This window comes from Pecten maximus, chromosome 18, assembly GCF_902652985.1.
Source record: "Pecten maximus chromosome 18, xPecMax1.1, whole genome shotgun sequence".
In the NCBI taxonomy this organism is placed as follows: domain Eukaryota; kingdom Metazoa; phylum Mollusca; class Bivalvia; order Pectinida; family Pectinidae; genus Pecten; species Pecten maximus.
This window is the reverse complement of record NC_047032.1, coordinates 19,393,795-19,419,245: the sequence shown is the minus strand read 5'-3', so window position 1 is coordinate 19,419,245 and position 25,451 is coordinate 19,393,795. Positions and strand designations below refer to the sequence as shown.

Sequence of the window (25,451 nt, the reverse complement as noted above, 5' to 3'; positions counted from 1 at the left end):
ATTGGAAAACAATATGGCCGACAGACCGCCATCTTGGATTTTGACAATTGAAGTTTGTTATCTCTATTTCTCAAAGTACTGAATGGATCTTTCTCAAATTTCATAAGTAGGTTCCCCTTGGTCCCTTGTATTGCATTTTTGGACCAGTCTGTCCTGAAAAACAACCTGGCAAACAAACAGCCATTATCGTTAAATCTCAAGTTTCTTATATAGCTAGGATTCCCTTGTTTGAAAAGTACTGGAGGGATGTCTCAATTTGCACAGATTAGTAAAATGAAGGGAAAAGTAGAGAAAAGATCAATCTGACATGGAACCTATGAAGATCATTCAATGGTGGGCGCCAAGATCCCTCTGGGATCTCTTGTTTGTTTTCTATATTGCATTCCATCAATTCATGGATGAATTGATTTGTTAAATTAACATTTTGTCAAAATAAGTATTTGGCCTGCAACTTAATCAATGTGTGCCTTTTAATAGATTTTTATCTTTTTTTCATAGTGATTTATTGTTATATGTTGATGTGTATAAAACAAATATGTAATGTCAATGGCTATAAGTCGACACTGGTAAGCTTTAGTGGATAGTCTTGTGAAGCTGAGTTGACCAATCAATGGGCAGAAATATTGCGTAATATCAAAATTTAAAATGATTTATAGGATTCTGTAATACAATTGTCATGTTAAACTTTACTGTAACTGTATGTTTTTGTGTCAGACAAGTCATGAACATCTATCAATAAATCAAAATGTTTATATATTCAAGAATAAATTCTTTATTAGAGGTATTAATATGATATAACTAATCGGAGGTTTGATTTTTTAAAATGAAAAGTAAACAATATGTAAAGCAGGGTGTGTACAGTCTACTGTCAGCCATGAGAAGCCATGAATTCTGGACCTTGACCCTGAAAAGTAATTGAATATGTAGTTGATTGTTACATGTAATTCAGTGTTACATGTAATTCAGTGTTACATGTAATGTATCATGTAATTATATATAGATATGAATATCAGATAAGGAACTTTCAATCCAAGTTTAAAATATCTCAGCATATCATGAACCAAAGGTGGTAGTTTATAGGTGAATTCATTTCTTTCAATTGAGAATGTGAATTTGCGCTAAAAATATGAAACAGATCGGCCATAAGGAAAGTTGTTCATGTTAAATGTTTTTTATTGTATGAAAAGTGTCTTGAAAATATTTTAAAGACGATGATATGGTCTCTTGAACAATGGTTTGACCAGATCTGTATGAACCCTGCATTATTACATGTACATGTATATATGGAGATTATTATTATTGTGTATAACACGTAAACTGTTAACATGTATTCAGATGTGTCTGTAAATTCCTGTTACAAAGTGCCATAAAATGTGTTAGTAATACTAAAATGTGTTTGTTCTTATGCATTTTATATATATATTCCCATGATACAGTATCTTGGAGGATTTTTTCTACTTTTCAATGATCATTGGATACAAATTATTTTTGTACCCATTGCTACACCTTGTTCTTGTAAGAAATATTCTTCATTGAATCTAAAACAAGTATTTGTGAAAATGATTGCCATCATTAGTGTTGGCATTCTTGATAAGCTCTGTATCCGTGGTCCGTGGTCCGTCCACTGTTAAACAGTGTTTGTTGTCTCTCTGTCTATAAACAATACTTGTTATCGCTATATTTCTTGAAAAGCACTGCAGGATATTCCTCAAACGTCATGTGTAGGTTCCCCTTGGTCCCTACTTGTTCCAATTCAAATTAGTTTTTTTTTTCATCATAAAATAAAATGGCCGACACATGGCCATCTTGGATTTTAAGTATTGAGGTTTTGCCATTTCTGAAAAAGTTCTGGAGTGATACTCCTCAATCTAATTAAAATCCTAGATTTTCACTATCACTCCATCACATGAACATCTAACAACATCCCATAAGGGGTCACGACGGGGTGACCTTTTGGATTAACCAAATTAATACTTATAATCTTGGAAGTAAGTTTTATATGTGTAAACTACATATAGAATGACTAGAGTGCATAGCTTTCATAATCTGTCAATTTGTTTCAAGTCATTTCATCCCATGAAGCATATAGCTATATACATGCTGTGCCGAAATGGTTCGCTTCAGATGCATGCTGTGAGGAAATGGTTTGCTTCAATGACATCACCAAATTGACAATTCGCTCTGAAAGTAAAATACACATATCACAAAGGTCATCAGAATGTGACCCCTTATGGGATGTAGTTAGATGTTCATGTAACGGAGTAAGAATGAGGATCTAGATTTCAATCAGAATGGATATTCCTATAACCTTCCTGTGTAGCTTCCTCTTGGTCCCTAGTTGTGCCAGTTCAATTCAGATTTTTGATCAAAAAAAAATAGCCTACAAGCAGTGATCTTAAATTTTGATAATTTAGTTTGTTATCACTATTTCTTGAAATGAACTGGGGGGATGTTTCTCAAACTTCATGTGTAGGTTCCACTTGTTCCTTTTATCAGATTATTAACAGGGAAAAAAGAAAGAAGGGATAAGTGGAGAGATCAGTCTGACATAGAACCAATTTAGATCATTCAATGGTGGGCACCAACATCCCCCTGGGATCTCTTGTTTTAAGAATGATGGCACTAATTCTTACAAACTACTGTTTTAGATGAAATGAAGAACAGCCCACCATATAATAAAACAGTCCATCCTCTAATGGAAACATCCACCCTCTAATACGAACAGTCCACACTCTAATAAGAACAGTCCACACTCTAATAAGCACAGTCCACCCTCTAATGAGAACAGTCCATCCTCTAATGGAAACATCCACCCTCTAATGAGAACAGTCCACCCTCTAATAAGAACAGTCCACACTCTAATAAGCACAGTCCACCTTCTAATGAGAACAGTCCATCCTCTAATGGAAACATCCACACTCTAATAAGAACAGCCCACCATATAATAAAACAGTCCATCCTCTAATGGAAACATCCACCCTCTAATGAGAACAGTCCACCCTCTAATGAGAACAGTCCTCCCTCTAAAAAGAACAGTCCACCCTCTAATGGGAATAGTCCACCCTCTAATGGGAACAGTCCACCCTCTAATGAAAACAGTCCACCCTCTAATGAATAGTCCACCCTCTAAAAAGAACAGTCCACCCTCTAATGAAAAGTCTACACTCTAATGAAAACAGTCCACCCTCTAATGAAAACAGTCCACCCTCTAATGGGAACAGTCCACCCTCTAATGAGGACAGTCCACACTCTAATGAAAACAGTCCACACTCTAATGAAAACAGTCCACCCTCTAATGAGGACAGTCCACCCTCTAATGGGAACAGTCCACCCTGTAATGAAAACAGTCCACCCTCTAATGAAAACAGTCCACCCTCTAATGAGGACAGTCCACCCTCTAATGGGAACAGTCCACCCTCTAATGAAAACAGTCCACCCTCTAATGAAAACAGTCCACCATATAATAAAACAGTCCATCCTCTAATGGAAACATCCACCCTCTAATACGAACAGTCCACACTCTAATAAGAACAGTCCACACTCTAATAAGCACAGTCCACCCTCTAATGGGAACAGTCCACCCTCTAATGAAAACAGTCCACCCTCTAATGAGAACAGTCCACCCTCTAATGAAAACAGTCCACCCTCTAATGAAAACAGTCCACCCTCTAATGAGGACAGTCCACCCTCTAATGGAAACAGTCCACCCTCTAATGAAAACAGTCCACCCTCTAATGAAAACAGTCCACCCTCTAATGAAGACAGTCCACCCTCTAATGAGGACAGTCCACCCTCTAATGGAAACAGTCCACCCTCTAATGAGGACAGTCCACCCTCTAATGAAAACAGTCCACCCTCTAATGAAAACAGTCCACCCTCTAATGGGAACAGTCCACACTCTAATGAAAACAGTCCACCCTCTAATGAAAAGTCTACACTCTAATGAAAACAGTCCACCCTCTAATGGGAACAGTCCACACTCTAATGAAAACAGTCCACCCTCTAATGAATAGTCCACCCTCTAATGAGAACAGTCCACCCTCTCATGAAAACAGTCCACACTCTAATGAGGACAGTCCACCCTCTAATGAAAACAGTCCACCCTCTAATAAAAACAGTCCACCCTCTAATGAAAACAGTCCACCCTCTAATGGGAACAGTCCACCCTCTAATGAAAACAGTCCACCCTCTAATGGAAACATCCACCCTCTAATGAGAACAGTCCACCCTCTAATGAAAACAGTCCACCCTCTAATGGAAACATCCACCCTCTAATGAGAACAGTCCACCCTCTAATGAAAACAGTCCAGACTCTAATGAGAACAGTCCACCCTCTAATGAAAACAGTCCACACTCTAATGAGAACAGTCCATCCTCTAATGAAAACAACCCAGCCTTTAATGATAACAGCCCTCACTCAAAAAAACGTTACCAATATTTGCAAAACCCGACTATTCAACCCACGCCAAAAACGCCAATGTGACGTACATGTAGTCCTTATCAAGTCATTCCCGTCATTAAATGCAAACGACTCTCGAGACAATTATCCCCACTGTAAATAAGTTTTTGATTTTTTTTATGAACACACACATCGTTTATTATCGAATTATAAAGTTATATTGATGTTTCAGAATTGAAATATCAACAAACAGGGACAGATTATTATTATATGGTCTCTCCAGAAAGTAAGAAAAAGTAAGGCTGTTTTAAATGGACAATTTAGGATTATTCCTGTAAGCGACGAGATCTCGGAATTAAGTAAGACTACAGTTGATGTCTCTGACAATCTGACCATAGACATGTCTAACTGTGTAGGCTGAGGCACAAAAATCCCACTACACAACAGTATGGCTGACGTAAAATTTCATTTTGACGTCAGCCATACTGTGGTGTAGCGGGCCTATTGTGCAACTTCAGGCTGATCCGATTTTTTAGTCCGATCAGCATCTGTAGAACGTTTAACATCAATAAATGATTACAAACATACTAATGACAGTGCATACGGAAGACCTTGGAATTCGTCTGCTGAAATATAAGAATTATGAAGGTGAGTAGATGAAAGTGAGCTTATAGGCTCCTGATGCATGAGAAGATCGGCTAAGTATTGTGTTAAAGTGTTTATTTTAACCCGGAAATTAAAACAGTTTAAACTATAATAATCACACTAGTCATTGGCATACGGTAGGCCGAATTTTCTGACGATCTTACTACGTAGACAAGGCAGCTTGAAAGGCGATATTAACATCAGAACCCTTCGGATTAACGGTAGGCCTACTTGGGTTTTGTTATAACGTTACTATGTAAGGCCGTTCATGTCAATAACGAGATACTTTTAACGCATTAAACAAAACTTTTAACGCGATCTTAACGCGTTACCATTTAACACGTTAAACGGTTTCTTGGAATTTTAACGCGTTATTTGTTACTTAGCTAGCATTTAACGGGACAAACAGCTTCGTTCGTTTAACGCGTTAAAAGTCGTAGCTTTTGTTTTAACGCGTTAAAATGACTAAAATAGCAGACCAATCGAATTCCTTATTGCATATATATAAGTATTTGAAGGATTAACAGTATAGCTGCCAGAGCCAGCTTTCTGGAGAGAATGCATTGACTACCGTCAGTTATTGTTATCGTGTTGGCATGGGGTGTAATGCTGACACAAGAGACACCCTTTTACAAAGGTGACACCTTTTTCTCTCCATTTTATTATAGAGTTCATATTGATACGTTTTACTAACTTTATACGATTTTTCAATATACGACGGTGTCATCTGGTCTTGTTCATTGGTCCCAGTTCTAATCCACATAATCCATGATTATTTACATACATGATGCATCATATAGGCCTATATGGCAGCCGACCACGATAGACGAGCTATCGACAAGTAGGCTAATGTATGTTGTCCAGAGTGATACATCTCGTTTTCTGTAAACTGCATTTATAACACGGTATAACGTGTGGTGTTCTATATCATCACATCAATTTTCAAAGATGACAAAACTACCAAATCACTGAACAAAATGCCAACTTCGTGTCGGTGAGTGCAGACAACTTGGAACGCCTGTAAACAATGTGACGTCATCAGAATGTACCAGTTACAGTAGTGTACAACAATATATTTACCATTGTATGGCACTGCCACTATATAACCCTACCAATTCAGTTGCGAGTTCACCAGCTTATGAACTGCCAACTGAAATTTGAATTTGAAAATTTCAAAAAAAAATCACACGACAAATAAAAAATCGCAGATGGTAAATATAAGCATTGAACGGCTTTCAGTTGGCATTCATATTGACTATGAATGCCAACTGAAAGCCGTTCAATGCTTAAGTATCTTACAGACAGGATACACAAATGACCAAAAGAATGAAGCACAGTGAAAGAGGGGAAAAAATGTTGGCTCATTGCACAAATTGAATATTTGATACGGTCTCTGTTCAAATCGGTTTTCAGAAATATCAACGTTCTCTTAAATGTGTTGATATTCTGTCAACGCGTACTGTAATATTCCGTCATTAAACTTTGAAATAAAAAAAAAAAACATCAGCAGACCAAAACACAAAACAAACGCCGACATCGGGATTCACACGTAGTAGTCATACGTTGACTCTTCATTTTTTGGACAAATAACCATTGTCAGCTAGTTTATACATGCCCACTGACAATATCGCCGACGGGCAGGGATTGTCTTGGCACAGCTCCAAGGCATTCTTGCACCACCGCCCGAACCTCTCTCCTTGAAGCTTCCATATTGTTTCCCGCTTCCATGAAGAACTTTCACCCGAATGCTTATATGCAAGGGTGCAACTGATTGGTTAGTCTGATAAAGTTTAACGCGTTAAGTTTTAACACGTTAAATGTATCTCGTTTTTGACATGAACGGCCTTTCATACGTTACACCTTCACTACATTACTGTGTTAGGCCAGGAGATGCGCTGACGGATGTTGAAAGTTATGTGATGTAGTTTTATAGTTTTCTTTCCAACTAAGTTTTTCTAGTGATATGTCTGTCACTAAGTCGTGTATGTGATATCACTTAATTATAAAAAAAAAATCCACAGAGCGAGCACAGCTCGCGATGTTAGCTCCCTTAATGTACTGCAACGATACATCAGAAATTATGGCATTCGGCGATATTAAGTAGCCTATCCCTATCAGAAATGCCTGGTTTTACGTAAATTGTTATTCGTATACGTGATATTTATAAAAAGAAAATATACTTAACCTGCAATATTTACATTAATACAAATGTATGACGACATAAACATTTGTAAACAAAGGTTGGATCGTAAGATACGTAATTATTAACAAAACCTGAATAGGCTACATTAACTGTAAAGATACATTCTTCGCAATATGTATGAAGAATCCATTACAATTACCTGCAGCAAATGACATAAAAGTTAGTAAAATAGACGTCTAAATGACCATCGTGTTCTGTTAAAACTGTGCCATTAGTCCCGTTAGTTGTATCAAAACAGTACCGTTAGTTGTATCAAAACTGTACCGTTAGTACCGTTAGTTGTATCAAAACAGTACCGTTAGTTGTATCAAAACTGTACCGTTAGTACCGTTAGTTGTATCAAAACTGTACCGTTAGTACCGTTAGTTGTATCAAAACTGTACTGTTAGTTGTATCCAAACTGTACCGTTAGTTGCATCAGAACAGTACCGTTAGTTGTATCAGAACTGTACCGTTAATTGTATCCAAACTGTACCGTTAGTTGTATCAGAACTACCGTTAGTTGTATCAAAACTACTGTTAGTTGTATCCAAACTGTCCCGTTAGTTGTATCCAAACTGTCCCATTAATTGTATCCAAACTGTCCCGTTAATTGTATCCAAACTGTCCCGTTAGTTGTATCCAAACTGTCCCGTTAATTGTATCCAAACTGTCCCGTTACTTGTATCCAAACTGTCCCATTAATTGTATCCAAACTGTCCCGTTAGTTGTATCAAAACTGTCCCGTTAATTGTATCCAAACTGTCCCGTTAGTTGTATCCAAACTGTCCCGTTAATTGTATCCAAACTGTCCCGTTACTTGTATCCAAACTGTCCCATTAATTGTATCCAAAACTGTCCCGTTAGTTGTATCAAAACTGTCCCGTTAATTGTATCAAAACTGTACCGTTAGTTGTATCAGAACTGTACCGTTAGTTGTATCAGAACTGTACCGTTAGTTGTATCAAAACTGTACCGTTAATTGTATCCAAACTGTACCGTCAATTGTATCAAACTGTACCGTTAGTTGTATCAAAACTGTACCGTTAGTTGTATCAAAACTGTACCGTTAGTTGTATCAGAACTGTACCGTTAGTTGTATCAAAACTACTGTTAGTTGTATCAAAACTGTACCGTTAGTTGTATCAAAACTGTTCCGTTAGTTGTATCCAAACTGTACCATTAATTGTATCCAAACTGTCCCGTTAGTTGTATCCAAACTGTCCCGTTAGTTGTATCCAAACTGTCCCGTTAGTTGTATCAAAACTGTCCCGTTAGTTGTATCAGAACTGTACCGTTAGTTGTATCAGAACTGTCCCGTTAGTTGTATCAGAACTGTACCGTTAGTTCTATCAGAACTGTACCGTTAGTTGTATCGGAACTGTACCGTTAGTTGTATCGGAACTGTACCGTTAGTTCTATCAGAACTGTCCCGTTAATTGTATCCAAACTGTCCCGTTACTTGTATCCAAACTGTACCGTTAGTTGTATCAGAACTGTACCGTTAGTTGTATCAGAACTGTACCGTTAGTTGTATCAGAACTGTACCGTTAGTTGTATCAAAACTGTGTCGTTAGTTGTATCAGAACTGTACCGTTAGTTGTATCAGAACTGTGTCGTTAGTTGTATCAGAACTGACCCGTTAGTTGTATCAAAACTGTACCGTTTGTTGTATCAGAACTGTACCGTTAGTTGTATCAAAACTGTACCGTTAGTTGTATCAAAACTGTGTCGTTAGTTGTATCAGAACTGTACCGTTAGTTGTATCAGAACTGTACCGTTAATTGTATGAATGCTGTACCGTTAGTTGTATCAAAACTGTACCGTTAATTGTATCAAAACTGTCCCGTTAGTTGTATCAGAACTGTACCGTTAGTTGTATCAGAACTGTACCGTTAGTTGTATCAGAACTGTACCGTTAGTTGTATCAAAACTGTGTCGTTAGTTGTATCAGAACTGTACCGTTAGTTGTATCAGAACTGTGTCGTTAATTGTATCCAAACTGTCCCGTTAGTTGTATCAAAACTTTCCCGTTAGTTGTATCAAAACTGTTCCGTTAGTTGTATCAAAACTGTACCGTTAGTTGTATCAAAACTGTACCGTTTGTTGTATCAAAACTGTTCCGTTAGTTGTATCAAAACTGTACCGTTAGTTGTATCAAAACTGTACCGTTAGTTGTATCAGAACTGTTCCGTTAGTTGTATCAGAACTGTACCGTTAGTTCTATCAGAACTGTACCGTTAGTTGTATCGGAACTGTACCGTTAGTTCTATCAGAACTGTACCGTTAGTTGTATCGGAACTGTACCGTTAGTTGTATCAGAACTGTACCGTTAGTTGTATCCAAACTGTACCGTTAGTTGTATCAGAACTGTACCGTTAGTTGTATCATAACTGTACCGTTAGTTGTATCAGAACTGTACCGTTAGTTGTATCAAAACTGTGTCGTTAGTTGTATCAGAACTGTACCGTTAGTTGTATCAGAACTGTGTCGTTAGTTGTATCAGAACTGACCCGTTAGTTGTATCAAAACTGTACCGTTAGTTGTATCAAAACTGTACCGTTAGTTGTATCCAAACTGTCCCGTTAGTTGTATCAAAACTGTCCCGTTAATTGTATCAAAACTGTGTCGTTAGTTGTATCAGAACTGTACCGTTAGTTGTGTATTTTTGTATTTTGTATATTGCAGGTAAAAATTTAAGATGTCATCGCTCAAATTCTATCATTGTTGCTACTGCGAAAACATCACACGTGTCTTAAAAGATATAGTAGAGCATTGTGTTGATGTACATTCTATTTTGGAGCTGAAATAATGCAAAACAACCAAGGACAGATCAACCAAAATTGAAAACTTCCACATAACTCCAATTGAATACCTGAAACAAAACAAAATTATCTCCGTAGTTCCAAATTCGGAAAGGATAAAAAATTCTAGAAATTCAAACAACAGCACTTCCACACTATTTCAGATGCCCAAGAAAATCAGAACCACATGATGATTATAAAGGTTATGATATATGTAGTATTTCCAGTAGTTTTCAAGACGTGTCTGTTGAGCAGACCCATTTAACTAAACTCAATACCAAGAATGTCAAACATCACAACACAGGCCTGAATACAGTTACTGATCGAATCATAGAGATGCTCCCAAATGTTCTCGAAACATTAAAAGAGTATGGTCATGAAGATGCCTACCTAGAATTCAACAAGTTAATTTACGATAAATCTCTTCCAAAAAGAAATACTGCAATTACTCGCTTTTTTTAGGCGTGGTAGAGTGGTTCTCCATATCCGACAGCCGCCGAATGAGATACTCAAAGGAAGTAAAACAATTTTGGATAGTGGGAGGACAATTATTTAAGGGCAATTTCTTGCGATTTATGGTTGGATGGAAAAACAAAGGTCAAACACCTAAAGGTCGATTTGATCCACAGCATTCCGTAATCAACTTCGCTGTACCAGATCGAAATCAACTCGATGACAAATCGACAGTTTTAAAAAATTGTCAACCACAAATTATTATTTGCTACCGGTACAGTGAAACCGATCTTACGCTTGGATAAACTTATGAATTTGTTCACACAACAGAAAACGATAGATTACACCTCTTACTTTTCTACGTGATATCACTACAAATTTAGGCCTATCACTTTTCAAAAAACGTCTAAGCGATAGCACTTTGTCAACATTCGAAGAAGTGATGTCAGTCTAAGTGGGAATAAAAATGTAATACCCCCTCCACACACACACACACACATCGTGCAAGATATGTCTAAAGTCGCAAACATTTGAGGGTTCGAGTAATTTGCCTCCACTGAGGATCGAACCTGCGATCCACGGCCAACTGGTCCGCCTCTCTACCGACTGACTAAAGGGAAGGCGACCGTATCATGTACATTTTTCGGTATAGCCGTATAATATTATTTTGGCCCCGGATATGACGCGACAGGTGGCGTTACTGGTCAAGATGAAGTATGTGATTGGTCAATGTAGCGGTAAATGCAAAATGCATATATGTAGTTCAAAACGAAACAAAGTTAAGATTGAATGCAAGCTGAATGAGTGGATGTATCTTTTCAAATGACACATTAATAAAATTATATTCCTATTTCAAATTCAGTCTTATTATTACCGAAAATGATTCAAACTGGAATAATTGTTTTATTCGTGCTGAAACGCATTAGTTCGTTAATTCATTTTACCAGCAGTTTTACATTAAAACCACCAGTATTAAAACTATGTCTTTTTAGCTTTTTAAAAGATATTTCTTGTTTACAATTAAAACCTGTCACACTGGATAGATAGATATCAAAAGACAAGTTAAGAACCTGGTGAAGTCTGAATGAAATGGAAACGACAGCTAATTACTGTTATCCTGTCTACTTTTTATGTTTACAGGTGGAGGATGTACTCTGGGTCTGCGTGACGCTCCTTCTGTGCACCTTGTACCTAGAAGTGGGGTCGCACTCCTGCTATGCTGACGGAATGTCGTGTGTGGATGGGGGAGGGGAATGTGACAGTGAGGGCGGGGTCTGTTTCATGCTGCCCCCATTGTTTGAAGAAGAAGATGTACGGTGCTGCTGTAGCGTCACAGACGATTGTGCTGGTGTTCCAAAGTCTGGAATGATGAAAAAGATAGAACTCTGATATTTGGAATAAGGATTTCTAGATAAAGCTGTCTTCAAAATCAGTGCGGAGTGGATAAAAGCATGTCAATTAAAATTTAAAAGAAAAATCATGGAAAATAAGTTGATACAAGAAATTAAGCTGGTGCTTGGACATTGAGATTGATTACGTGGCTTGTTCGGGAGGTCGATCTGGTATAGTCTGTTATAGAATTGTCGACCAGACTTTGTTCGGGAGGACGATCTGGTATAGTCTGTTATAGAATTGTCGACCAGACTTTGTTCGGGAGGACGATCTGGTATAGTCTGTTATAGAATTGTCGACCAGACTTTGTTCGGGAGGTCGATCTGGTATAGTCTGTTAAAGAATTGTCGACCAGACTTTGTTCGGGAGGTCGATCTGGTATAGTCTGTTGTAGAATTGTCGACCAGACTTTGTTCGGGAGGTCGATCTGGTATAGTCTGTTATAGAATTGTCGACCAGACTTTGTTCGGGAGGACGATCTGGTATAGTCTGTTATAGAATTGTCGACCAGACTTTGTTCGGGACGACGATCTGGTATAGTCTGTTAAAGAATTGTCGACCAGACTTTGTTCGGGAGGACGATCTGGTATAGTCTTTTAAGAATTGTCGACCAGACTTACTTGAATTTTGACTCATTATTACCAAGTTACATGTGTTTTATTGTTGCGAATTAAGAAAAATAAAGTTGAAGAGTTGCAAACAGTATCGTCATATTGAACTTTTTTTTTTTGCTAAACTTTCAGACAATGGTGTACAATTCTTATTTTTTTTCCATTCGGCTTTTAGGCTAAAATGATCGTGATCAAGTTTCTTTGATGCTGTGAGGTTGTAACAATGTATGACGTACATGTGACCATGAGGAATCATGTTTGAATCAGTTTGGGTTGTATCAAGAATTGTGGTTTAGTCTCTTTGAGGAAAGAAAGTAAGTAAGTAACCGATAAAATGACAGACATTGGTCGGCAGAACAATATAATAATATGTAATAAGAACAAATTTGCCTCTGAAAGTTTTGGGGTTTTTTTGTTGATAAAAGAAAAAGGTAAATAACACAAATTACTGTAACAAAATTAAGGGGCATACGTAAACCAAGGCCCTATTAAAATGGGGGTCAAGCAGGTTTTTAACCTTTCCTGTCCTACCTACAGTACCATCAACGATCATTAAGCCAGACATTGGAAACATATCAACAAAAACAACAAGAGATAACCGCTTAAAGTCAACGCCGAGATGGTGTTTAAATTGCTTACAAGCCTGAAACCAGAAAAGTCACCTTGATTGGACGAACTACACCCAATGTTTCTCAAAAACACTGCGGCATATTCAACGAATCACTTTCAACATGAACACTACCAGACGGTTGGAAGAAAGCTCGAGTCTCTGCTATCTTTAAAAAGGAAGATAAAAGTGAAGCAGGCAGCTATAGGCCAGTTAGTCTAAAGTCTGTGGTATTTAAAGTTTTGGAGTCTTTAGTAAGGGAACATATAACTAAAATCGTGAGGAATAACAAATTCTTCTCGGACAATCAATACGGTTTTATATCGGGGAGATCAACATTTCTACAGCTATTAGAAGTATTGCATAAATGGACAGAGGGTCTGTTTAAAGGACAACTCATCCAATGTATTTAAATGGACTACCAAAAAAAACCTTTGACAGTGTTGCACACAACAAAATCATCAATAAATTATGGTTTCTAGGATATCATCATTCTTGATAGGCCGACAACAAAACGTATCTGTAAATGGATCAACGTTACATCAGGAATCCCACAAGGCTCCGTACTAGGACCTCTGATGTTTGTAATTTATGTAAATGGCCTTCCTGGAGCAGTTATAAACTTTTATGTGTACTTATTTGCAGACGATACAATTTTTTTTTAGAATAATAGAAAACGAACAAGACAGTTTAGAGCTTCAGAAAGATCTTGATACTATGTGTAAGTGGGGCGACACCTGGCTACTCAAAATGCATCCAGGAAAGTGTAAACATACGAGGATAGGCAGGAGAAACATGTCACAATGAAGCTGAACCAGTTTATCATCTCAACGGAAACAGTGTGCAGAGGTCCAACCAAGGAAAAGACATCGGTGTAAGTATAGACTCAGATCTCGCATTTGATGAATATATATTGGAAAAAGCTCAGAAAAGCAAACTCTTTATTTACACTTCTTACATATAAGAACATTTCAGTTCATGGACATAAACTTCTTCGTTCCACTTTTTAAATGTTTATTAAGATCGCAGCTCGACTATGCTAGTTCTTTGTGGGCACCACACCTACAAAAACAATTTGATAAAATAGTGGGTGTTCACAGGAGAGCGACAAAGTGTCTACCAGGAATGAGGAACCTAACCTACAGCGAGAGGCTGGGGAAACTAAAGCTACCAACGTGGCCTTTAGGAGAATCAGAGGAGATATGATTGAAATAACAAAAAGAATTCCCTAAACGAGCAACTACCATGCTAAGAAAAACTGTTTTTCGACCAGAACAATGAACTGTCAGAACACGTAGTATCAATAAGTTGGACAACTACGCTACATATTTGTAGAAAAATAAAAGAAGTTTATTTCAATTGTAAAGCTACAAAGCGATCCAGGTATTCATATCATCTAATAGACGACTTCCACAACGATCATGTCCGGGTATCGGACCGACCATCACTGCGCCATTGAAACGTTCTTTTTAGAACGCCGGTGTGGCGCAGTGGTTCTGAGTAAGCTGCGGGTATGTCTGGCTAGGCGATTGGGTGCCGTAGATCGTGAGTTCGAGACCCGGTCAGGGCACGAGTCAAAAAGTTGTCTTCTTTCGTCATTTCTGTTACTATGTTATATATTGATTTATTATGTATCTTTTTTAAGTGTGGTATAGAGGACTTTATGTAGTCCTGAATCATAATAAAACTTATCTTATGTTAAATACTTTCTTTATTTCCATTCATTTCCTTGTATGTTCATTTGAAAGAATAGCATTTTAAAATCAATTTCCTTTCTGTGATTGAATTGCAAACAATCTGACACATAGTACAAAGTCTTGCTGTGACGATGATCATCACAGCGCCAAAATGACGTCATAGTAACGCAACAGTTGTCATTATCCTCGTTAGAGTTAGATTATAGCGAATGATGTTGATCAAAATGACGTTACAATCTCCATGTAATCTTGACTGCATTTATACGATCATGGATGCAATCCAGATTAACACTGAGGCAATCGAAGACTGTGGTGCCAAATGTAAATTTCTATAGAAATATCGTATGTAAAAAGTGTAGTCTAAACTTATAACTTGCAAGATTGTTTTTTTTTTTTTTTTTGCAAATCTCCTGATATGTTTATTTATGTATATTTCATTAATGAATTATTGTACTATAAGAATGTAATACTGACGGTTCTAAAAGGTTAAGATTTCTATAAGTTCAATTCAGTCACATGTGATTAAATTAAGTCTCTGGTCCAGTTGACCAATGTTACCATTATAAAACTAGATCTAGTAGATCTACTGTATAAGAGGACCGCACAATAAAACTATGATTCGCTACAATGATCATAATTAAGTTATCGAGACTTAAACGGTCTTAGACAATTAGGTTAAAATTGCTTCAACAGACATGTCATTAACAATTTGACCTCAAACATACAGATGTGTGTAACAGAGCGCAGGATTAATCAAATTTAAATCACTAGGGATCGAACCCGGGACCTTTGGCTTTCTAGTCTTACACTCAACCGGTCGAGCTAAAGAGAACCGGCCCAAGAGAACATTTTTACCAGGGTTAGATCTAACGTGACGATACCCAAATTGGAACACTTTTTAAAGAAAATCATATAAAAAATATTACCGCGTGTTTGAATTAAGCATTTTTTCTAGATATTTCACAAATAGGAACCTTGACCTTCCGTTTCATGTGTATGTATGACAAGAAGAGCAAAAATTACAATAATTTATTTAAGTTTGGACATTGAATTAAATGTCACTAAATTTAATTCAATCTAATCTAACTTGGTCCGTTCGGGGTTTGGATAACCTTTCAGCAAGGATTAACACTATTTACCATTTCTTCAGAGACTTTTTTTTGCATTTTCTACAACTTGTATTATGGTCACGCAACGAGCAATGCGCAGTTATCGCCCTTGATAGGAGCTCTTGTACCTCATTTATGCCGAACTGAAACATGGCTCTGCGACTTCCAAGTTTTCTTAGGACGTTTGGAACGTTCGGGTAAAATACGCATACTTTAACATTGTATTCATAGTACTCATGCGTTTGTTCAGATTTTAATCTCGTTAAAATTCAATTAGATATTTTAATTTTCTTATTGTCAAACATCGAGAATCTCTCCTTGAAATGATCATGTGAAGGACACGCTTGACACCGGACAGCCGGAGTGACTGGATAGACTGGTTTACATGCCGGGTAACCCAAACAGTGTCGAATAATTCTGTAAACATGGTAACATCTGACTGCTGGTTATATAAATGGACTAGATCTCGTGGGATAAAAGATGGGACTGAAAGTGGTCAAATCGACTGATTCATATGCTCAATGCTGTACATTCATTTCATCATTTCCAAATTTCTGGAAACCCTTCTATTACTGGATAGTAGACATGTTTCAACTACTTAAAATACCTGTACCTAGTAGCTAGTTTACGGATCCTGTTTATTATCCCAGCTCAAAATCAGTAGCTATTAATCCTCGTGTGAGATAGGCCTAACATGTGCTTAAAGAGAAGGACATTTCCTGTATACATCACATGCTGCAGCATAGAAAAGGACTCTCGGATCTGTCCTGTATCTAATCTAGAGTGTTTTTTTTTTACTTTCTAAAAAATGTACTGAAATATAAAGGAAACTTTTAAATGTTGCATCACATTCTCGCATTGATGCATGCAACAATTAGTATGAAGATAAGGTACTCCTATAACATAAGAGGCCGCTGGTCGGCTCTTTTTCTATCGGATATTATTTTGCCGACTGCGGCCTCTGTCAAAAGTATCTCGCCGTGTAAAACCTCTAACATTGTTGGAGTAGAAGATAAGGATGAAATTACCAAGGACAGTCTTAAGCTTATTATCATGATCACAATTAAGCAATTACTTCAGCTAGCTAAAGGTCTCTAGCTATCTCTTTGGTGCTGACACCAACTGATCTTTAGTAACCGAACCCTATTTGACACAGTATATGCAAAGAAAAATGTAAAAATATCAGTATTTACAACTCTAAAGTTAACTTGATGACAACAGTGTGTACTTACAGTTTGTGTATAACCTATATCCCATTTAAACAGTCAAATCACTTATTAACACCTAATTAATAATAATTTGCCACAAAATACTTTACTACACCATTCCACCGCTTCAAGTAACCCATTTCAAACATTGCTTTACATTCCATTTTGATATTTGAGGTACTGCCATTTTAAATCAGAGTTGTTACTGGAATGAAGCCTGGAAATGTAAATAATTGTCTCTTTTTATTGCTAAATTTGTGGATTTAATGATGGATTCATGAAAAAGAGGTAATAACATAACATCGTAAATAATCTTAATGTAATTTAGCTGTTTAATATAATCAAAATTGTAACTTAGAAAATTTGACATTCTGTGCAGTGTAAAATCTGCCCTGGGAAGTTGGAGGTTACACGGTGCTCTTCATAAGTTTATCGCCATGTAATCCTCTAACGTTGTTGGAGTAACAAGTCATGTACTTATACCTATTACTTATTACACAGAATGTAAAGCTTATCATGCACTATTACATAAGATATATCTCCGGACACAACATAGCTATGTCTAAAATATCCCTGAAGTTGTTAAAGAGGTTTCATGATTAAAGTTATAATTAATATAGGTTTTACTATAAGGTTATAAGTCATATATTTTTGATATGACTGACTGTTGATGTAACAATTACCCTTGGACAGTGATTGCTCCCTAGTGTTTTCATGGTAGAGAGTTGGTGTATCTAGTAGAATTCCGATCGTTTCCAATTTGAAGTGTGATTGAAAGTTGAAATGGAGTGCTCCTGGGCTGTCTCTGTATTGTCTAATTAGTGTGAATGTTCAAAGAAACGGAATCTAAGTTCATGTTTAGTTCCCCCACTGTGTTGTGCATTAGGAACAGGTGATCAGGTAAACAAGAATTTGGAGAATGTAGCAACCTCAAATCAGCATATGCACAGATTTATAATAATTTTTGCTGATGGAGCATTTACAATGTACAATGAGTCATATTTCTGTGAGCAATGTAGAAACTTACAAATGACTTAATTTTTCAGTGTACGAGCTATGAGCACAGGAGATGCTGGCTCTGGTGCAGGAAAGGTAACTTAAAATTTCATAATATATGTAAAATTGGGGAAAATAACATCACAGCAGTGGTTCCCTTATATTAATATTTGAGGGTTAAATCTCAAACCAAACTAAAACATTCCCTTTATTTGATAAATTTCTAACTTATAAGTTATCAGCCTCAGTAGATTTGGTGTGAAGTATTTCTGTTTCTATTTTTCTCTGATATTTAGTATTTCATAATTTTCAAAGATAAAATATTTACCATACCCTGTTATACAGATGACAAGATTTTATTTCAGTCTTTTACAATTATACTATAATTTAGGATTGTGGAAATTCTCAATTTAGACTACTGTAGCGCTTTTATTTAATACCTGGTCCAGTACTAGTGCCACTATACCCAAGACTTTCTGAATTTGTGAAGAAAAAGTGCTAAAACTTTATATTTCTGTTGATTCCTAATGGGAAATCCTGTAACATCACAGGACTAATATGACCTTATTTATGTAGCTATCAACTCATCAGTACAAATGAAGGTTACCCATTCTCATGGCCATAGGCAATCAATGCAAGCTATCGCAAAACCATATTGACAAATGGAAAGTAACTCTGATAGATCAGAAAGTAGGTCTCACTAATTATGTCATTACATGTCATTACTAATGACTCCATCCCCTCACTGGCTCATTTGAAGGTCAGATGGTGTGAAATTCATATCAAGTTTGAAGATTTCCCTACCAGAAAAATGAATGTTATTGGATAGGTTTAAAAGCATATAAGAGCACAGCAGTACTTGGAAGACAGTACATGTAACTCTGATACAAGTATTTACAGTGGACTGGGGAACCTCCACCTGGGGAATTCCCGCCTTTTTACACCTGGAATCCTACCTCTTTCTATTTATACCAGGCGTGTATATCCTTGATTTTTCAAAATCTCAATCAAGACCCTACTCGTTTATTCTTGTATATTGAAAGTACCCATTTCATTTGTTAGTTACTCAGCAAATAGCTACAAACTTAAGAAACACATTTTGTTCAGGGACTCGGTTCAGCTGAAACACCAGCTGATTGGCTGAATTAGTTGTGTGAGACCTGTAGGCTACAGATGGCAATGTAAAACAAAGGGAAGTAACTTTGATAGGTCAGAATGTAGGCTACCAACCAGTTGTCCTTTGAGAGTATCACCATTATCATGTATCTATGTGACTATATGTAAAGTTTAACGAAGACTAATTAACGTGTTACTGTTTCAGGGTGGTGGCACTGGAGGCGCCATTAGGTAAGTTCACCATGATTTTTCATTCAGCGAATTTTTGTGCACAAATTATATAAGGGCATAATAGGATAAAACAACTGACATAGCTTATATAAATATTTTCCTAACACTTCTATGTTAATAGAGAGATAAATTATGGTGGAAGTCAAAAACATTACAGAATAAAAATCAGCTGTAATAAGTATGAATTACCATCCATCTGCTTAATTAGCAGATATTGGTTCACCTTAATGACCTCCCGTCACTTTGATGTTCTCGCAGAGTCGAATCAATAAAAGATTTATGATAAACAGACAGTACCAAAATGCAAATGAAACAGTAATTCTATTTTAAGCCAATAAAATAATTTGGGTCAAAAGATAAACTAACTATAAATTTGCATGGAGATCTTTGAAAAAGTTCAATGAGAATAGACCAGATGTTTCGGAAGGGTGAGCATCTTTTGCATCATCAACGACATTGTTTTATTGTACAATTATTAGAAATCAGGTTGAACTTTCAACCACTACCAAGCTCACAGTTTTAGCTCATCAGGCTTCTGTCCAGGAGAAAACTTCTTTATCTAATTGCAATTTATTGCATAATCAATATTGTGTGAGATGGACAGTTATTACAGCAATAGCTGTTGACAACTTTCTACTAATGTTAACTGATGGTATTTACAGAGATGCTGGTGGTAGTTTCGGAAAGATGGAAGCTGCACATGAAGAACAATACATGAGAAAACTGGTAAATATAGGCTTGTTAGGTATAATATATGGGTAGTACATTACCATGTACTTGTGTAAGTGTATACTGTATATATAATGGGTAAGCTTTGCTGTAAAGGAGTATCACACCATGAAGCTGATAACACAGAAAATCTTAATGATTATTTAAATGTTTGTTTGGCACCTGGGTATTTAAATCCCCATGCTTTTCCTCTGGGACTTTCTCATATTTTGTGTATCTGCTATACATCTCTTACTATTGGGACATGAAAATGGAACTGTGTTCTTGAATCACCAGAAAATAAATCCTACAAAAATTACTGTAAAGGAGATAACTTTTAAACACAAGTAAACCAATAGTAGAATTTTGTGTGGTAGAATATACTGCTGATTGTGAACTATTACTTTTTATCTTAGGGTACAAGGTACTCGCTGTTGACTGCAAAATGTTCAAAATGGAAGGTCATTAATTCATAACAAACAGTCCATAGTTGAAAACTGGAGATATTCTGAAAATTGGTGCTAAAATAGGTATCCAGGTACCCCCGGTTCATAGCTAGGTTAGCACCTCCTAACAGTGATATCTGGCTAGTATTTGAATTATCTGATAACTGTCCTCACTGTCTTGTCCAAAGCCTGTCTCCACTACTCAAATCTCTGTGTCTAAGGTATATTGTAAAAGCTCAACACCTCGGGCCAATTATTCGGTTACGGTTTGATTAGGTCAAGTTAGTTATCTGCCGACAGTTTTGCAGTTTGATTTCCAGCATTGCTAAAAACCGTTTTGTCCAAAGTAATTTGATTATGAAAATTGAATCTCTATATGATACAATGAATCGTGTGATACAATGAATCGTGTAATGCAATGGTAGGATAAAAGAAAAACTTTCCATAAACTTTTATATCCTTAGTGAATTTTAACATCAGTATACCATTTATCATGAAATAGAAGTATGAACGTTCACTGTTTTCCTTTATAAAAAGGAACCAAAAATATATACAGAGGATTTAGTTAAGGTACAAATGCATTACAGATGCATTTAGACTGGGTACTGACTATATGGAAGCTATCTAAATATATGTACACTATTGTACCTTGAAGCTATGAAAGAAAGTTCAGGTGTACATGTACTCATCAACATGCATATGTAGGACTATTCCAGTAAAATATATATCCGCCCGAGAATTCCAAAAATAAATAAATTCTATGCATGGTGGGTGCTGGAGAAAATTTGTATTATATGGTAATGATTTTATTGAGTCAAGTAATTAGTTGGTTCCTATTTGACAAAACTGCAGTCCGTCCATAGAGTAGATATTATACTGGAATAACATTTACCCTAAAGGCCAAATAAGATAGGCTGTTGCTATTCTGCATTTGTGATTTAGTACCAGGTATGAAACTGGTATTAAAACAACATGAAAATGGGGCATTAGGAGTAATAGAAATGTTGCACGATTGTTTCGGGGATGAAAAAGTACCATCATTGTCATCATTCACCTGTCTTGTAGGGAAAGGAATTAGTGTTTTCATTATTTTCTTATAACAGTTACTGGTTTATGATGAGAATTATTTTACACTCATGTCAATGTAACAGGGAATATCTTAACCTCATTAATGTTTATGTTATGAGCCTAAACATCAACATTCATATACAGTTAGAGATCCCTTATAAATAGCTTACCAGGTAATAAAACATACATAAAATTAATTGGTCTTGTCATCAACAGGCACAGGAACAGTTGAAAAGTCTGAAGGACCACCACGAGACGGAGATCAAGCAACACGAAGTAAGTCTCTTTCCATTCCATGAATACATAATTATGTGGTTTCTTCTCCATGGTTACACTGTTTCTGTGCCATAGTTACACTGTATCTATTCCATGGTTACACTGTTTCTATGCCATAGTTTCACTGTTTCTATTCCATGGTTACATTGTTTCTATGCCATAGTTACACTGTTTCTATTCCATGGTTACACTGTTTCTATACCATAGTTACACTGTTTCTATTCCATGGTTACATTGTTTCTATGCCATAGTTACACTGTTTCTATTCCATGGTTACATTGTTTCTATTCCATGGTTACACTGTTTCTATTCCATGGTTACACTGTTTGTATACCATAGTTACACTGTTTCTATGCCATAGTTTCACTGTTTCTATGCCATAGTTACACTGTTTCTATTCCATGGTTACACTGTTTCTGTGCCATAGTTACACTGTTTCTATTCCATGGTTACACTGTTTCTATGCCATAGTTTCACTGTTTCTATTCCATGGTTACATTGTTTCTATGCCATAGTTTCACTGTTTCTATTCCATGGTTACACTGTTTGTATACCATAGTTACACTGTTTCTATGCCATAGTTTCACTGTTTCTATGCCATAGTTACACTGTTTCTATGCCATAGTTACACTGTTTCTATTCCATGGTTACACTGTTTGTATACCATAGTTACACTGTTTCTATGCCATAGTTTCACTGTTTCTATGCCATAGTTACACTGTTTCTATTCCATGGTTACACTGTTTCTGTGCCATAGTTACACTGTTTCTATTCCATGGTTACACTGTTTCTATGCCATAGTTTCACTGTTTCTATTCCATGGTTACATTGTTTCTATGCCATAGTTTCACTGTTTCTATTCCATGGTTACACTGTTTCTATTCCATGATTACCCTGTTTCTATTCCATAGTTACACTGTATCTATTCCATGGTTACACTGTTTCTATGCCATAGTTTCACTGTTTCTATTCCATGATTACACTGTTTCTATTCGATAGTTCCACTGTTTCTATTCCATGGTTACACTGTTTCTATTCCATGATTACCCTGTTTCTATTCCATAGTTACACTGTTTCTATTCCATGGTTACAGTTTCTATTCCATAGTTACACTGTTTCTATTCCATGGTTACACTGTTTCTATTCCATATCCATAGTTACACTGTTTCTATTCCATAGTTACACTGTTTCTATGCCATAGTTTCACTGTTTCTATTCCATGGTTACACTGTTTCTATTCCATGATTACCCTGTTTCTATTCCATAGTTACACTGTTTCTATTCCATGGTTACAGTTTCTATTCCATGGTTACATTGTTTCTATGCCATAGTTTCACTGTTTCTATTCCATGGTTACACTGTTTCTATTCCATGATTACCCTGTTTCTATTCCATAGTTACACTGTTTCTATTCCATGGTTACAGTTTCTATTCCATGGTTACATTGTTTCTATTCCATAGTTACACTGTTTCTATTCCATGGTTACACTGTTTCTATGCCATAGTTTCACTGTTTCTATTCCATGGTTACACTGTTTCTATTCCATGGTTACATTGTTTCTATTCCATAGTTCCACTGTTTCTATGCCATAGTTTCACTGTTTCTATTCCATGGTTACACTGTTTCTATTCCATGGTTACAGTTTCTATTCCATGGTTACATTGTTTCTATTCCATGGTTACATTGTTTCTATTCCATAGTTACACTGTTTCTATTCCATGGTTACACTGTTTCTATGCCATAGTTTCACTGTTTCTATTCCATGGTTACACTGTTTCTATTCCATGGTTACACTGTTTCTATTCCATAGTTTCACTGTTTCTATTCCATGGTTACACTGTTTCTATTCCATGGTTACATTGTTTCTATTCCATAGTTACACTGTTTCTATTCCGTGATTACACTGTTTCTATTCCATAGTTCCACTGTTTCTATTCCATAGTTACACTGTTTCTATTCTGTGATTACACTGTTTCTATTCCATGATTACACTGTTTTTATTCCATAGTTCCACTGTTTCTATTCCATAGTTACACTGTTTCTATTCCGTGATTACACTGTTTCTATTCCATAGTTCCACTGTTTCTATTCCATAGTTCCACTTTCTATTCCATGGTTACACTTTCTATTCCATGATTACACTGTTTTTATTCCATAGTTACACTGCTTCTATTCCATAGTTACACTGTTTCTATTCCATGGTTACATTGTTTCTATTCCATAGTTACACTGTTTCTATTCCATGGTTACACTGTTTCTATGCCATAGTTTCACTGTTTCTATCCCATGATTACACTGTTTCTATTCCATAGTTACACTGTTTCTATTCCATGATTACATTGTTTCTATTCCATAGTTACACTGCTTCTATTCCATAGTTACACTGTTTCTATGCCATAGTTACACTGCTTCTATTCCATAGTTACACTGCTTCTATCCCATGATTACACTGTTTCTATTCCATAGTTACACTGTTTCTGTTGATATAGGGGTCCATTGTTTAATCTTTTTTTTTCTTTTTTTTTTTAGGAAGCAATCAGGAGACACAAGGAAAACATCAAGAAGTTGAAAAGTGATGGTGGGAGTGATAGCGACAGTGACTGATATGTGAAGATGTGTCCAAGGTCCTCCGGTATAACTGCGAGGGTCCCAGGTCCTCTCGGGTTACTGGGAGGTGGTCATGTGTGAATTAGTGTTTCAGAAAATGGAACGAGTGACTGGTTAATTTAAACACACTTTTGTAATAAATGTGCCCAAGATATCTTCGACTTCTGTTGTTTATATGTATATGGAGACAAAGAAAAAAATTGGCACAGGAACTCAAAGGAAATGGACATTATTTAGTGGGGAACCAAATTTTGTTTTTAATCCAATATTAGGTGTTTTAATATCCCATCCAAACATTATTAATATTTGCGGAATATTTTTTAAAAGGATATACTGTATGTGCTTTCTTACTTTTGAGACATACTGCTCATTTCTTCACGCGGTGCATTGTTAATTAGTAAGGTACAATACTGTATGATTTATGATTTGATGACAGATAATGAATGTATACAATGCTAAAGAACATCAAGGGAGATAACTATAGAATCACCAGTACTCATGAGATGTACACATGAATCTTGTAGTATTTAGTCAGAATTCCTTCAGTCAAGCTATCGTAGTGTTTGTACCGATATTAAAAATATTTTTGTTTCAATATTGTTCATGTAATTTTTATTTCTGATTCTTTGATAGCAGCTCTAAGTTATGGAGTGAAGGCCCCTTTATAACATCTGTTTAGGATTTTTATTGATGTTCCCGACTTCCCTACAGGGATTGCATTATTTTGGCCCCAAGTATCGCTGAGAAGTTCTAGAATGACGGCATAGTTACGTTCCATCCATATTCATTATTCTGTTAATCCTGTACTACTACTAAATAATAAGTTCCTATTGAAGATGCCATGTGCTTGTTATCTGTAATAAAATCTTTTACACGTGACTTAGTAGATATAATA

General features: G+C 36.3%; 1 protein-coding gene across 1 annotated transcript; it reads left to right on the top strand.

The window, feature by feature from the left end:
- The first annotated feature begins 15,995 nt into the window (after window positions 1-15,995).
- On the top strand, window positions 15,996-25,151 carry LOC117316656 (ATPase inhibitor B, mitochondrial-like). Its single transcript, XM_033871358.1, has 6 exons — window positions 15,996-16,096; window positions 18,154-18,199; window positions 19,425-19,450; window positions 20,113-20,176; window positions 21,889-21,948; window positions 24,479-25,151. Exons 1-6 carry the CDS (start codon window positions 16,050-16,052, stop codon window positions 24,551-24,553), a joined length of 318 nt encoding a protein of 105 aa, XP_033727249.1. The 5' UTR covers window positions 15,996-16,049; the 3' UTR covers window positions 24,554-25,151.
- Window positions 25,152-25,451: the final 300 nt, after the last annotated feature.

Bases quoted from the DNA above. Each gene is read 5' to 3' on its own strand.
- LOC117316656 (XM_033871358.1), top strand. From the start codon at position 16,050: ATGGCTCTGCGACTTCCAAGTTTTCTTAGGACGTTTGGAACGTTCGG. The intron at 20,177-21,888 runs GTAAATATAGGC...TGTCATCAACAG, and splicing joins AACAATACATGAGAAAACTG to GCACAGGAACAGTTGAAAAG. The intron at 21,949-24,478 runs GTAAGTCTCTTT...TTTTTTTTTTAG, and splicing joins CGGAGATCAAGCAACACGAA to GAAGCAATCAGGAGACACAA.